The following is a 14,891-nucleotide window of genomic DNA, read 5'->3' as shown; positions in this document are numbered from 1 at the left end:
GATGAGTTTATGGGATGAGGCATCCCTAAACACTTAGCCCCAAAATTGAATATCAAATTCGTTTTCTTATCTCAAATACCTTTGATATGAGACCCATATTGCCATGATTGGTAAACTTGTCCTCATTGGCTGCATTTTGTTGGAGGGGCGGATATAAGACTTATATTCAACTCCCAAATAACTTTTAATTCAAACCCAGATTGCCATGACCTGTTTGAGGGGTATTTTGCGGAAGGGGTGGACCCCCAGAAACTTGGTTCCGAAAGTGGGCATCAATTTCGTGTTCTTCTTCCCAATATCTTTTATTTAAGCCCCATAGTGCCTTGGTGGGTAAAAATGTCCGATTTATTGGTGTTTTGGGGAGTGGGGTGGTTCCCCAAACGCTAAGCCCTGAAAAATGGCAGCATCATGCTCTATTTTCAAATATCATTTATTAGAACCCCATATTGCCATTGGTTTAAGGGGAAAACATGCAGAAGCTGGGAGGACATCGAAGAAGAAGAGACTATAGAACACCTTCTGTATGTGTGTCCCGCACTAGCAGTCAGAAGGAGTTACACTTTAAGTTCTCATTTCTTGGAGAACCCGAGTGATTTAGCGGATGTGAACTTTCACAAGTTATTGAGCTTTTCAAAGCGATCTGGATGATTCAACGGTAAGAACGAGAAGGCATCTTTCTTCTTCTGTTTCTGTGCTATCACAATGAACGAAAACGTCTAAATAAGTCTGATGGCAGACTGCCATTTAAAACTAACCTAACCAAAGGGGAGTTTATGGGATCGGGCGTTCCCCTAAATATTTGGGCCCGAAATTAGTTATCAAACTAGTTTTCTGATCACAAATACCTTTCATTTGGGCACCTTATTGAAATAATATGCAAATATGTCCGACTTGGGGGTGGGACCTAAAAACTATCAATATCGTGCTCCATTCTCTTTGAGCCCCAAATTGTCTTGATGAGCAAATACGTTCTATTTGGGGGTTGTTATGGGGTTGGGACATCCCCAAGGCAGTTATTGCCGAATGTTGATATCAGATTCGTGTTGTACTCCCAAATATCTTTCATTTGAGCCCCGTGCTACCATAATAGGTAAACAACGTGTTCTACTCTAAAATACGTCTCTATTTGGGGGGTGTTATGGAGGTGGGGAGGCCTCAAAGACACCTTTTCCGAAAGGTTGATATCAGATTCGTGCTCAACTCCCAATGGCCTTTCATTTGAGCTCCATATTGGTATGGTCGATTAATTTGTCCTCTTTGGGGGGTGTTTTGGGGGAGGGGTCCTTAGTCCAAAATTTGGATATCAGATACGTGTTCTACTCTCAAATACCTTTTATTTTAGCCCCATATTGCCATCGTCGGTAAATATGTCCGATTTAGGGGTGTTTTAGATACTAAGGTGGTCCCCCAAACACAAAATTGGATATCGGATACGTTTAAATACCTTTTATTTGAGCCCCATATTGTCGTCCCGATTGGTCTATATATATTTGTAGGGTTTTGGGGTGGGGCGGTCCCCCTAGGTAACCTCCTACCTGAAATTTTTTTAGATTACCATAAGGGACATACAAAATTTCTCTGGCGTTTCTGAAAATTAGGGTAAGCGAGTGGGTCCTCGCCCCTTCCGATATCAAAAAATCTAGGACCCTTTTTTCACCGCGATCTGGCGTTTCTGAAAATTAAGGTAAGCGGGAGGGTCCTTCCCCTTTCCGATATCAAAAAATGTTGTTCCCTTTTTTCACCACAAGAAACCCGTTTTTTTTTCAAGAAAACCGGTTCAGCCGTTTTCGAGCTTATACGGAACAGAAAAGACATAATTTGGAAACATTTTATTTTTATAAAAAATGTTTCATTTCGTTTTTTTCTAAGTTTATCCAAATTTTTATGTCTATACAAAATTTTTTTTAAATTTATTTCTATACGAAATTGTGTCAAGAAATGTAGGCCATAAAGGGCAACCCTCTTACTTCAAAATTTTAATAATTTATAAAATTTATAAAAAAAATCCTCTCAAAATTGGCATCACAACAATTTAAAAAAAATTGCTAGAAAAATTATGCGCAAATCTTATTCTCTAGATAACCAAATATTTGTTGATAAATTCAAAAAAACTAATTGTTACAGCGAGCTCACCTCTCGCATACTCTCAGCGTCCAGAGGCGAATACTATGGACCGGCCGAGGGGCAATATACAAGTCATTGGCACTATCAACCTAAGGAAAAATGCAAATGTATTAACAAAGAACTATGTGAGGCCATAAGCAAAGATTTGTATGTGGCCGCCTCTAAATCGAGTTGCTACATTCAAGATCATGCCACGGCCTGGTTCAATCAACAGCAACAAATGAAAAAGCTAAAACAGACCCTTGACTCTATGTCAACAAAGCAGCTGAAAGATTTTCAATGTCAATATCATGGAAAATTTCCATTTCAATCACCACCGGCAGGATGTTTGGACTTGAAAAAGCCCATACGTTCAGTACCCTGTGTTCCATTTAAGATAAGCAATGCCAAACAAATATCCCCAGAATTTTTGCAACTTCTAAGGCAACATGATGCGCGTCAAAGGGAGAGAAGTATTCTATATTGTCTGCCTAAGGAATATACCGCAAGAAGGCTGACATCTAAGCATAGAATACGCGATGGTGACAATGCTCCAGCCAATGAGAAAAGAAAAACAAACAAAGAATGCCTGGAAAGGCAGGAAAAATCGTCTCTAGTGGGTAAAAATCAAAATTATCCTGCCAAAGGCAATGATTTTAATTGTCGACCCATTTCCCAGAGAGGTTTAAGATATTTTGCCCGCAGCCAAGCTAGAATGATTAAACATGAAAACAGGCAAACTTCTGAACAATGCAGTCAGGACACATATCCCTTCATCTACCAACAACAAGAAGTAAAATCAACAAAGGCAAAATCTTCTATGGAATTAAAAAAACCCAAAGAGCTTGGCTTTCTGCGGCAAGGAAACACACATGTTGCTTTCAATAATGTGAGAAGTGCCAACAAAGAGTATCAGCTAAACCCCTAAAATTTCCCCAAATTCTTTGTTTGGTTTATTTTGGAGAAATCTGGTGTGCGACCCGTTAATTGCTCTTTTGCCCTAGAAAAATCAAATTTTCGATTTTATTTGGATAATAAGTTCTTTGGAATTTCGTGGAAAAACAGAATGTCGCAAAAAGACACGCCCCTTGAAGAGGATGCATAGGTAAGAGTCACTGGAAGCTAGCTTTTCCCTTTAAGAAGCTTTCCCTTTAACTTTTTGGGCAACCCAATACTAACTCGACCGGGTCCGTTCCGCTGTGACTTATTTCACTCTCTAATACCTGGCGCCTCATCTGGCCAATATTTTCACAGCGTGCCAAGGGCTTGCATATACTCCGATAGCCTGGCAGGAGGCAAGGGTGGTGTTTATACCCAAGCCCGGCAAGGCAAGTTATGCGACACCAAAGGCCTAAAGACCCATAAGCCTTACGTCCTTTCTACTCAAAACCATGGAACGTATTGTGGATTCCATGATAAAGAGTAGGACATCCAGCGAACTGCTTAAATACAAACAGTATGCCTATGTAATAGGAAGGTCGGTGGGGACTGTGTGCATAAAATAGAAGAACCCGTATTTTTGATGCACGCTGGTTAAGTTCTTGAACGGGCCAAATCGGACCATATTTGGATATAGCTGCCATATAGACCGATCCCCCGATAAAGGGACTGAAGCCCATAAATGCTTTATTTTCCATCCGATTTCGCTGAAATTTGAAAGAGTGAGTAGTTTTAAGCCTCCCGACATCTAACCGAAATATGGTTCGGATCGGACTATATTTAGATATAGCTGCCATATGGACCGATGTGCCGATAAAGGGTCTAATGCTCATAAATGCATTATTTTTTATGCGATTTCGTTGAAATTTGAAACAGTGGGTTATATTAAGCCTACCGACATCTGACCTAAATATGGTTCAGATCGGACTATATTTAGATATAGCTGTCATGTAGACCGATCTGCCGATAAAGGGTCTGAAGCCCATAAGAACTCTATTTATTACCCGATTTTGCTGAAATTTTAAACAGTGGGTGGTTTTAGGTCTCCCGACATCCGTCCCAAATATGGTTCGGATCGGACTATATTTAGATATAGCTGCCATACAGACCGATATCCGAAGCCTTATTTTTAACCGATTTCGCTGAAATTTAAAACAGTGAGTAGTTTTACGCTTCTCAACATCCGACTCAAATATGGTTCAGATCGGACTGTATTTAGATATAGCTGTCATATGGGCCGATATGCCGGTTAAGGGTCTGAAGCTTATAAAAGCTTTATCTTTTACATGATTTTGTTGAAATTTTAAACACAAAATTCAACAGTGGCTTATATTTGTTAGACCACCCAATGTCCGTGCCGAATTTGGATGCAGCAATCCGAGGTGGTGGGTATCCAAAGTTCGGCCCGGCCGAACTTAATGCCTTTTTACTTGTCTTAATTTCATTAAGTCCCATATAGCCATGGTAGGATACTTCCCATATAGCCTACCATGGCTATATGGTACTGTTTGGGGGAATTTTGGGGTTGAGGCGGCCCCATGAGTATTTAGACCCAAATTTGACCCATATTCGTATTCTAATCACAAATACCTTTCATTGATACCCATATTGTCCCGATTGGGCCACTTTTGATTTTGAGTGGTATTTTTGGCATAAGGGGGAGGGTCCGCGCCCATTCCGATATCAAAAAAATATATAGCCTATGTTTCCTTCCAGACCAACCTACTCAATTTGTAAACATTTCAGGTAATTAGCTAAACAAACAAACAACCCGACAAACACAAAATGATTTTTATATAAAAGATTTTTTGAAAATTTTTGTTTTAGAAAATATTATCAAAATTTAAATTTTATAGAAATTTTTTTCAAATTTATATTTTTATAGTAGATTTTGTCAACATTTTATTTTAAAGAAAATTTTGTCAAAATCTTATTTCTATGGGAAATTCTGTCAAAATTTAATTTCTCATCATCTCAATGAAAGAAACAAACAAACCGGCTTATAAGCCCATTAGGGGCGTTTTTTGGGGCAGGGGTGACCCCCTATACTTCGACCTGAATCCAGACCAACCTACTCAATTAGTGAAAATTTCAGATAATCAGACAAACAAACAAACACAAATTGATTTTTATACCCTCCACCATAAGATGGGGGGTATACTAATTTCGTCATTCTGTTTGTAACTACTCGAAATATTCGTCTGAGACCCCATAAAGTATATATATCCTTGATCGTCGTGACATTTTATGTCGATCTAGCCATGTCCGTCCGTTCGTCTGTCTGTCGAAAGCACGCTAACTTCCGAAGGAGTAAAGCTAGCAAATACTTCTTATTAGTGTAGGTCGGTTGGTATTGTAAATGGGCCATATCGGTCCATGTTTTGTTATAGCTGCCATATAAACCGATCTTGGGTCTTGACTTCTTGAGCCTCTAGAGTGCGCAATTCTTATCCGATTGGAATGAAATTTTGCACGACGTGTTTTGTTATGATACCCAACAACTGTGCCAAGTATGGTTTAAATCGGTCTATAACCTGATATAGCTGCCATATAAACCGATCTGGGATCTTGACTTCTTGACCCCTAGAGGTCGCAATTATTATCCGATATGCCTGAAATTTTGTATGACGGATCCTCTCATGACCATCAACAAACGTGTTTATTATGGTCTGAATCGGTCTATAGCCCGATACAGATCCCATATAAATCGTTCTCTCTTTTTTAATTCGTGAGCCCCAATGGGCGCAATTCTTATACGAATTGGCTGAAATTTTACACAGGTCTCCAACATATAATTTAATTGTGGTCCGAACCGGACCATATCTTGATATCGTTTTAATAGCAGAGCAACTCTTTTCTTATATCCTTTTTTGCCTTAGAAGAGATACCGGGAAAAGAACTCGACAAATGCGATCCATGGTGGAGGGTATATAAGATTCGGCCCGGCCGAACTTAGCACGCTTTTACTTGTTATTTATAAGATTTTTTGAAAGTTTTATCATAACTAATTTTTATAAAAATTTTCGTAAAACTTTAATTTTATAGAAAATTTTATCAAAACTTATTTTTATGAAAAATGTTATTTCCATAAATTATTTTGTCACATTTTATTTTAACAAAAAATATTTTTTTACTCACAAAATTGGAGTTTTTTAAGACGATTTCATTCATTTCTTTTCAATTTTCTTGTTGTACAATAGCTATGTTGGCATTATTGCCAACTATATTATGAGTACGAGTATTTGTTTGTCACAACATCAATTGTTCTATTCTCCACTTATTTGATTCTGACATCATCAATTCGAGTGCGTTTAAAGGATAATTTTAGTTCATCTCGTAATGCATTCTGTATCCTTGAAATTTGTTTACTCGCACCAAAAATTGCGTAATTTTATTTATAGCGTTTTCGAAAGAGACTCTTGTTTATATCCCAATTTTGGCATTGACCTCAATTGGCAGCATGCCAAAAAAAAATGAAAATGTTCTTTTCATAGTGCACGCATCATTTACTCCTTAAAGTATGTCGTATATATTTTTTTTTGTTGTACTTTATTATGGTCAAAATGTGTTGCCAAGATGTGTTGTGTGCTAAAAAGAAAAATCTTATGCGTGGGTTTATAGTCATGGGTGTGAATTATAACACGAAACGTTTTGTAGCTGTCTTAATAAACACATAAAAGTAAAAGCATACTTTTAGGCTAAAATGAAAATATGCGTTTTATGAGAGCATAGTTGTATGGATGTAGTGGGAAAGAGCTATAAAATTAAAGTGCAATTTTTGGGGACATGGATGGAATTTTTCCATTCCAAGGAAATTCAAAAATATTAAATGAAATTAAATTAAAAAATAAAAGAAAAAATTAACTATAGCTAATAAAAAATGCGAGCCACTAACGGTTTGCAGGCAAGTTTGAAAATTTTAAATAAAATTAAAAGTATTATAAAGTTTTAAGAAATATTGGAAAATTAAAAATTTGTGGGGAATATAAAAAAAAATTAAAAATGTTTAAGAAATATAAAAAAATAAAAAAAAAACTGAAATATTATTATCAAGTAAAAGCGTGCTAAGTTCGGCCGGGCTGAATCTTATATACCCTCCACCATGGATCGCATCCGTCGAGCTCTTTGCGCGGTATCTCTTTTTAGGCAAATAAAAAATAAATAATAAGAACTGTTATGCTATTGGAGCTATATCAAGTTATAGTCCGATTCAGACCATAAATGAATTGAATGCTGAACAGTATAGAAGTCATTGTGTAATATTTCAGTCTATTCGAATAAGAATTGGGCCTTGTAGGGGCTCAAGAAGCAAAATCGGGAAATCGGTTTATATGGGAGCTGTATCAGGCTATAGATCGACTCAGACCATATTGGACACGTATGTTGAAGGTTATGGAGGTCATGGGAAAAGCAGTTGTACGAAATTTCTGCCAAATATTGTAGAATCAGAATTGCGGCCTCTAGAGGCTCAAAAAGTCAAGATCCCTGATCGGTTTATATGGCAGCTATATCAGGTTATTTACCTATTTGCGATATGCTTAGCACAGTTGTTGAAAGTCATAACAAAACAATGCAATCAAAATTTCAGCCAAATCGGGTGACAATTGCGCCCTCTAAAAGTTGAAGAAGTGAAGACCCAAGATCGGTTTGTATGGCGGCTTTATCGGTTTATATGGCAGCTATACCAGATTATAAACCGATTAGCACCATACTTATCACAGTTTTGGAAAACTAATACAAAACATCACGTGGAAAATTAAAGCCAAATCGGATAAGAATTGCGCCCTCTAAAAGCTGAAGAAGTCAAAACCCAAGATCGGTTTGTATGGCAGCTATATCAGGTTATAAACCGATTTGCATCATACTTGGCAAAGTTGTTGAAAAGTATTACAAAAGAATTGTGCCATCTAGAGGCTCAAGATCGGTTTACATAGCAGCTATTCCAGGTTATAAACCGATTTGCACCATACTTGGCACAGTTTTTGAAAACTATAACAAAACACTATGTGCAAAATTACGCCCACATCGGATAAGAATTGCGGCCTCTCAAAGCTGAAGAAGTCAAGACCCAAGGTCGGTTTGTATGGCAACTATATCAGGTTATAGACCGATTTGAACCATACTTAGAAGTCAAGACCCAAGTTCGGTTAACATAGCAGCTTTATCAAAACATGGACCGATTTGGCTCATTTACTATCCCAACCGACCTACACAAATAAAAAGTATTTGTGCTAAATTTTAAGCGCCTAGCTTTACTCCTTTGAAGTGAGCGTGCTTTCGACACACAGACGAACGGACAGACGGACGGGCATGGCTAGATCGACTTAAAATGTCATGACCATCAAAAATATATATACTTTATGGAGTCTTAGACACATAACACAGAGGGTATAAAATTGTTTAAGAACAGTTAAACAAAAATTTAAAACAATTTATATTCAATAAAAAAATATTGTACTTGATTTTTGAATTTTTTTTAAGCCTCTATTGAAACTATGTATTAACATTTTTCACCCATCTCTCTTTCCTTTTACAGAATTGTTTCCGCAATACAGGCTTCCTTCTCATTCCTGGTCGGTTTGATTGTCTGCAAATCGACATGCAGCAAAACCTTCGTCTATGCCTCACATTGTCTTATGGAGGGCTATGGGTGGTTTGGTACAGCATATTTCATGTATGACATTTGGTCCATGTACCAGGTGCATACACAGAAAATTGCCGACAAACTTAAGCTAATGAAAATTACCTCCTCGGCCTCGTTTACACCCAAACCCATAGCAAATGGCCAGTCGAATGGTGGCCTCTATGATAAGCATATTGCGCGTACCTTTGGAGCCAATGGTAAACGTTTGAAAGCGCTGGCCGAAAGCACCGATACCAATGGCAATGATGATATGCAGCATATACGTCATCATGAGGATGAAATCTATGATTATGATGGTGAGACAGTACAAATACCAGAGAATGGCAAATGGGGTTTCTTTAAGTATCTCATAACACATCCGGTAATGATGATTCATCATATATTTGTGGGCACAGTGGGATTTTTGGTAGTCACTGTAAGTAGAATAATGCCCCCTCAGTCTTAGGATCATTTCAATTTCAAATGTCTCTTTTTTTTCCCCGCAGTACATTCGCGGTGGTGGCCATTGCATTTACAGTTACATGTTTATGATGGAATTCTCCACTCCATTTGTTTCATTGCGCAGTATTCTAAGCACCTTGGGTCTGAAGGAGACACGTACCTATATCATCAATGGCCTGGTTATGCTATTCTCCTTCTTTGTGTGTCGCGTCATCATGTGGCCCTATGTCATGTGGCGCTATAGTGTGGAGATAAATGTTACATTTTTACAGGCCATTGTGGGTTTGCCCATTGGTTGTATTTTTGGTATTTTGGTGTTGTTCCTGCCCCAGTTATATTGGTTCTTTTTGATGTCCAAAGGGGCCATGAAGGTGAGTTATGTTCCATAGAAAATAAATGTTGACATGAAATTTCCTATGGACAAATTTGTAAATTTTTTTAGAAGTAAAGTTATAAAAATAATTTTCTATAGACATTTTTTACAAAATTTTGAGAAATTTTTCTATAGAAAAAAACTTTCTATAGAAACAAAATTTTGACAAAATTTTCTATTGAAATAAAATTTTGACAAAATTTTCTATAGAAATAAAATTTTGACAAAATTGTCTACAGAAATAAAATTTTGACAAAATTTTCTATAGAAATTAAATTTCGACAAAATTTTCTATAGAAATTAAATTTCGACAAAATTTTCTTGATGTAATGTTTTTTTTTAATTAATTGTTTAACTAATTTTCTTTTGTAATTCGCGTTTTTAATCCCCTTTGGGAACACTTTTTTTATTCCTGCTTCAAATTTACTTTAATTTGAGTACCATATTGCCCATATCCCTTATCACACCGTCCGAGTGGTAAAGAGAGCTTTGGAATGCCTAGTCCCTAATCCTTTAACGGATTTCATATTCGTGTTACTTGGTTCGTTTTACAGGAACCTTCAGAATAGGATAGTTTGAAAAGAGGGTGTGGATTCTAATTCGCCCCATGCCACTATGGACATGCATGTAATCGGTTGTATCGGATTTGCCAGTAATCGACTGGCTGTGCGCTCTAATTCCGCTAATAAACACCTAAGAAATTTTATGTCAGGAATTCCGTGCTGCTCACAAAATCTCTCATTGTTTTCCATTCAATGCTCCGAAGATGATTCAAGTCTGGTAATGTATCACCGTCTAAGTGCCGGAGTCTGTAAGCAGCGAATGCCGGGCATTGACAACATCTCGTCGTCTTCCCCACATGCGCTACACACACTGTCACTTGCCACACAAATTCCGCATAAGTGCGCACGTAACCCTATGTGACCAGTTATGATACCGAGAGCCTTGTTGACCTTCTTCTGATATCCCATTTTCTCACAATCTGTATCCCTACACAGAACTTTCGTTGTCCTACCCACCGTTTCACTGTTCCACACTGCTGCGCGTTCGTCACCCATGGATTGCGTCGCCTAGATAGGCTTCATGTTCCCCAAGGATACTAACGACAATCCTCTGGCATGTACGGCCAATTCGTCTGCCTTTTCGTTCCTCCTTAACCTTCTTTCGCTCGGCAACCAAACGTTATGGATCGTGCCATAGCCAGAGAAAGCTTTAATCTTCTTTTTACTCGCCAGATCTATCCGTGACTTTACCGTCATGGTTGAAATACCCCTGATGGCTAGTTTACTGTCCGTATTGATGTCCGCACTCGATGTCCTCGAGTTAACATCATACCAACGCACGCATTCCGTTATCTCCCGGATCCCCAGCTGCAGGACCGCATTATGATCAGGCAGTTGGAAACAGATCTTAGTCCCGGGGCACACAATGTAGACTCCCAGGCCCACCCTGTTCTATAGCTGTAGTGCCTACGTGTATCATGAACTTCTAAATGGTACTAACAGGGTTCCGTCAAATCAAGACCTTATCTAACACTCGGCCTCACTCAGGTATACAATTCGAAACCTCTCCTATCCATCCAGGTTTTCTATCCTGTGATGGTACGACCTGTTCCCATCTTCATTCTCTCTCAGACGAAAGTTAGTATTGGTCTAATTAAGCTTCTGCAGAATCAGTGGACTGGAGGTCATCGTTGCGCAGAGGTTAGCATGTCCGCCAATGACGTTGAACGCCTGGGTTCGAATACTGGCAGGAACATCAGAAAATTTTTCAGCGGTGGTTGTCCCCTACTAAAGCTGGCGACATTTGTGAGGAACTATGCCATGTACCAAAGGGGTGTCGCATTGCGGCACGCCATTCGGACTCGGCTATAAAAAGGAGGTTCCTTATCATTGAGCTTAAATTTGAACTCGGTCAGCAAAGTTTGCAGTTTGCAGAATCAGTGGACTATCCACGGATTCATTCCCAATTTCGAGCCAAGGACTCGACCCGTCTGCATGGTGCCAAAAATATGTAAGAGTGCAGAAAATTTAAATGTTTTACTTAAATTTGAGGCCGAGGAAAATTTTGGGAGCTTGGAGTTTACAAATTTCTGCTGTAGGTTATTCCCTCAGCAGAACAGATATTTTCACGTTCTTAATTTGCCGGTAGAGGAGAGCGCAAGTATCCATGGGAGCGATGAACATTTTGGGAGCATCGACTTTGCAAATTATCTGCTGGGAGGTTATTCTCCCAGCAGACAAGATATTTGCACTTCTTTATTTGCCGGTAGAAAAGAGCGCGAGTATCCATGAGAGCGGGGAAAATTTTGACAGCTTGGAGTTTGCTAAATTCTGCTGTAGGTTTTTCCCCCAGCAGCAATTTATAGCTTCGAACAGATGTTTTATGAAAATAAGCTATTTTATTCAAATAAATAACAAAACACAGTTAAGGTAGTTCTTAGGTTAGGTAAGAGTGGCAGTCCTTTATAGACTCACTTAGACAATTTTAAGTCCAGTGTGGTACCACAGTAGCGACAGACCAAGGCCTTTGGTGGGAATCGAACCCAAGACCCCGATAGCTCACAGCTAAGCTTCTCGTGACCGCAATGAACAACACACAGATCGGACCTCAATGTTCCAGCCTGTGTGGTGCTCACAGCTATCCCGTGCCGGACCCCCGCACTGGTAATCCGAACAAGCTACCAACTCGGCTACCGGGACATTCTTACTCTTGCAAGTTTTTACTGAAAAACTACCCGATCACACCTATTATCAGTGATGATATTTGTTTTTTCTTTTTTATTAATTTTTTACTTCGTATTTTTCTAATATGTTCTCTTTTTGTGTTTTCTTCTTTAGGTCTTCTTTCCTAAAAAATCGTCGTCCAAGCATGTACCGATAAATGGCGCTGCTGTCACCAATGGCAAATCATCAGCATTACAGAATGGATCAACAACAACAAAGTATACGACAAATGGTAGCCTAAAGAAATCTGAAATCACCACCTAAATCCAGCTAGTAGAGCATCAACAACGCAACACAAAACAAACGAAACACACAAAGAGAAAACATTTATTTTGATTCTTTTTTTTTGGAAATACAAAAGCAGCAGCAACAATAAGAAAACAAAAAATACTTATCACAAAATATAACTAAGTCTGCTAAACAAATGATAGAAACTAAAAAATATGAAAAAGAAAACTTCTAACTGTTAATTACCATTAAAGCAGATTTATAGAAGATAAAGTCAGTTGGCCAACGTAGATAAAACCGTTTTAGTGCTGGTAATGCAGGTTCCAATGTGTGGGTTCGTTAAAACCGTGCAGGCTTCAAGCCTAGGGAGCATTCTAGTGAAAGTTAAAGACAACACTGAAAAAAGATTATACCGTTAACAGCAGATAAAACCATGCGTTTGAGGATAATGCAGTCTTAAACCAACACTGAAGTGCTTTATTTTATTAGGACTGCCGACTTTATCATTTCTTTCTGCATATACTGCTTTTTTCAAACAATTTATTTACAATTTTCTTTTTTTATTAAATGAAAATAAACAAATCTTTAAAATGTTGCTTTTATCTTTAATTAGTTTTAAATGCATTTACTTTTATTCTAACCAAAATAGTTCAATTCTCCCTCATATACAAAATAAATAAAAAAATGGGAAAAACAACTTATTGGTTTTAAAAACTCCCAAAAAAACACAAAGAAATTTTTGAATGAAGACACAAGAGATTCTTTAAGAATTAATAATTGTTATTATTATAATTCAGCATATGTATCCTAAATATACAAATGAAACAAAGAAAGAAAAAGCCAAGCCCCATTATTGCCTGAACAAAATAGGTTTACCTAATAAAATTTCAAAAAACAACTGATAACTGATTTTATTTAAAAATTGTTTTTAAATAAACTGTATAATTTTTTATAAATATATACATTTAAATTTAAATTTTCTATTTGAATTTAACATAACAAAAAGACGTTTTTACCCCCTCCCATCACTCAATCCCATGGAAATTAAAAAAAAAAACCTATACAAATAATAGTCATAAACCATTTTTTACCATTTACCTACTTCATTTCATTTTGTTTTTATTTATAATTTTATCCATTTGTATATTGTATGTACTATGTGTAAAAAACATAAGAAAGTTGAGAAGGTTGAGAACAAGTACGAATTGTTTATTAAAGTTTATAAAATATGTTAAGCTATTAACAAATGATAAATAATGAAATAAATAAAAAATCAAAACAAGTAATACATAACAAAAGACATAACATATATTCGTATAACTCTATTTGAGCTTGTTGCGTGTGATAATGGTCATATGCAAATATTAATGTAGTGTGTAACAACAACAAAAAGATAAAAAAAAACAATGAAACAAACGAAAACAATCGAACATGTAGGCGTTAAGTGTTATAACAAAAATTTTGTTAAAGGAACCCAACAGACAGGCCCACCAAAAAACCAACCCAGATGAATACCTATATTCAAAATCCTATTTAATATTAATCTATCTACTATACATACATAAACGCGTCTCGGTCTACATGGCAGTTACGAGTATATTCAAATATAAACGAAATTCCAAATTATGATAATAAAGAATAAAACATACTAACCTGGAAATAGAGATGTCTAATACAAATGACTCGTTTTATGCGTTCGAGCAGTTCAGTCGAAATATTGGGTAGCATGGGTATTTCGTCTATTTATACTTTTGCTGAAATCAACATTTTATTCTATAGAAAATTTTTTCAAAATTTTATTTCTATAGAAAATTTTTTCAAAATTTTATTTCTATAGAAAATATTTTCAAAATTTTATTTTTATACAAAATTTTGTCAAAATTTTATTTCTATGGAAAATTTTGTCAAAATTTTATTTCTATAGAAAATTTTGTCAAAATTTTATTTCTATAGAAAATTTTGTCAAAATTTTATTTCTATAGAAAATTTTGTCAAAATTTTATTTCTATAGAAAATTTTGTCAAAATTTTATTTCTATAGAAAATTTTGTCAAAATTTTATTTCTATAGAAAATTTTGTCAAAATTTTATTTCTATAGAAAATTTTGTCAAAATTTTATTTCTATAGAAAATTTTGTCAAAATTTTATTTCTATAGAAAATTTTGTCAAAATTTTATTTCTATAGAAAATTTTGTCAAAATTTTATTTCTATAGAAAATTTTGTCAAAATTTTATTTCTATAGAAAATTTTGTCAAAATTTTATTTCTATAGAAAATTTTGTCAAAATTTTATTTCTATAGAAAATTTTGTCAAAATTTTATTTCTATAGAAAATTTTGTCAAAATTTTATTTCTATAGAAAATTTTGTCAAAATTTTATTTCTATAGAAAATTTTGTCAAAATTTTATTTCTATAGAAAATTTTGTCAACATTTTA

General features: G+C 36.1%; 2 protein-coding genes across 5 annotated transcripts in view; both read left to right on the top strand.

Moving 5' to 3' along the window:
- LOC106085189 (uncharacterized) overlaps positions 1-13,861 on the top strand; it is a 60,862-nt gene extending 47,001 nt beyond the window's left edge. For all 4 annotated transcript variants that reach the window (XM_013249298.2, XM_013249325.2, XM_013249316.2 and 1 more), the window contains exons 3-5: positions 8,579-9,101; positions 9,172-9,498; positions 12,341-13,861. In XM_013249298.2, the coding sequence (XP_013104752.1) occupies positions 8,579-9,101; positions 9,172-9,498; positions 12,341-12,490 (1,000 nt within the window). In that variant the 3' untranslated portion in view covers positions 12,491-13,861. The remainder of the gene's footprint in view (positions 1-8,578; positions 9,102-9,171; positions 9,499-12,340) is intronic.
- Positions 1,953-3,003, top strand: LOC106085210 (uncharacterized). Its single transcript, XM_059367826.1, has 2 exons — positions 1,953-2,723; positions 2,783-3,003. Exons 1-2 carry the CDS (start codon positions 2,057-2,059, stop codon positions 2,815-2,817), a joined length of 702 nt encoding a protein of 233 aa, XP_059223809.1. The 5' UTR covers positions 1,953-2,056; the 3' UTR covers positions 2,818-3,003.
- Positions 13,862-14,891: the final 1,030 nt, after the last annotated feature.

Source organism: Stomoxys calcitrans, chromosome 4 (genome assembly GCF_963082655.1).
Source record: "Stomoxys calcitrans chromosome 4, idStoCalc2.1, whole genome shotgun sequence".
Classification (NCBI taxonomy): domain Eukaryota; kingdom Metazoa; phylum Arthropoda; class Insecta; order Diptera; family Muscidae; genus Stomoxys; species Stomoxys calcitrans.
The sequence above is the reverse complement of the archived record's forward strand: the minus strand, read 5'-3'. Positions and strand labels throughout refer to the sequence as shown.

What these genes read in the sequence shown, in the direction of transcription:
- LOC106085210 (XM_059367826.1), top strand. Translation starts at nt 2,057, where the DNA reads ATGCGCAAATCTTATTCTCTAGATAACCAAATATTTGTTGATAAATTC. An exon ending in GGAAAAATCGTCTCTAGTGG is followed by an intron (nt 2,724 to 2,782) that starts GTAAAAATCAAA and finishes CCCATTTCCCAG; the next exon opens with AGAGGTTTAAGATATTTTGC.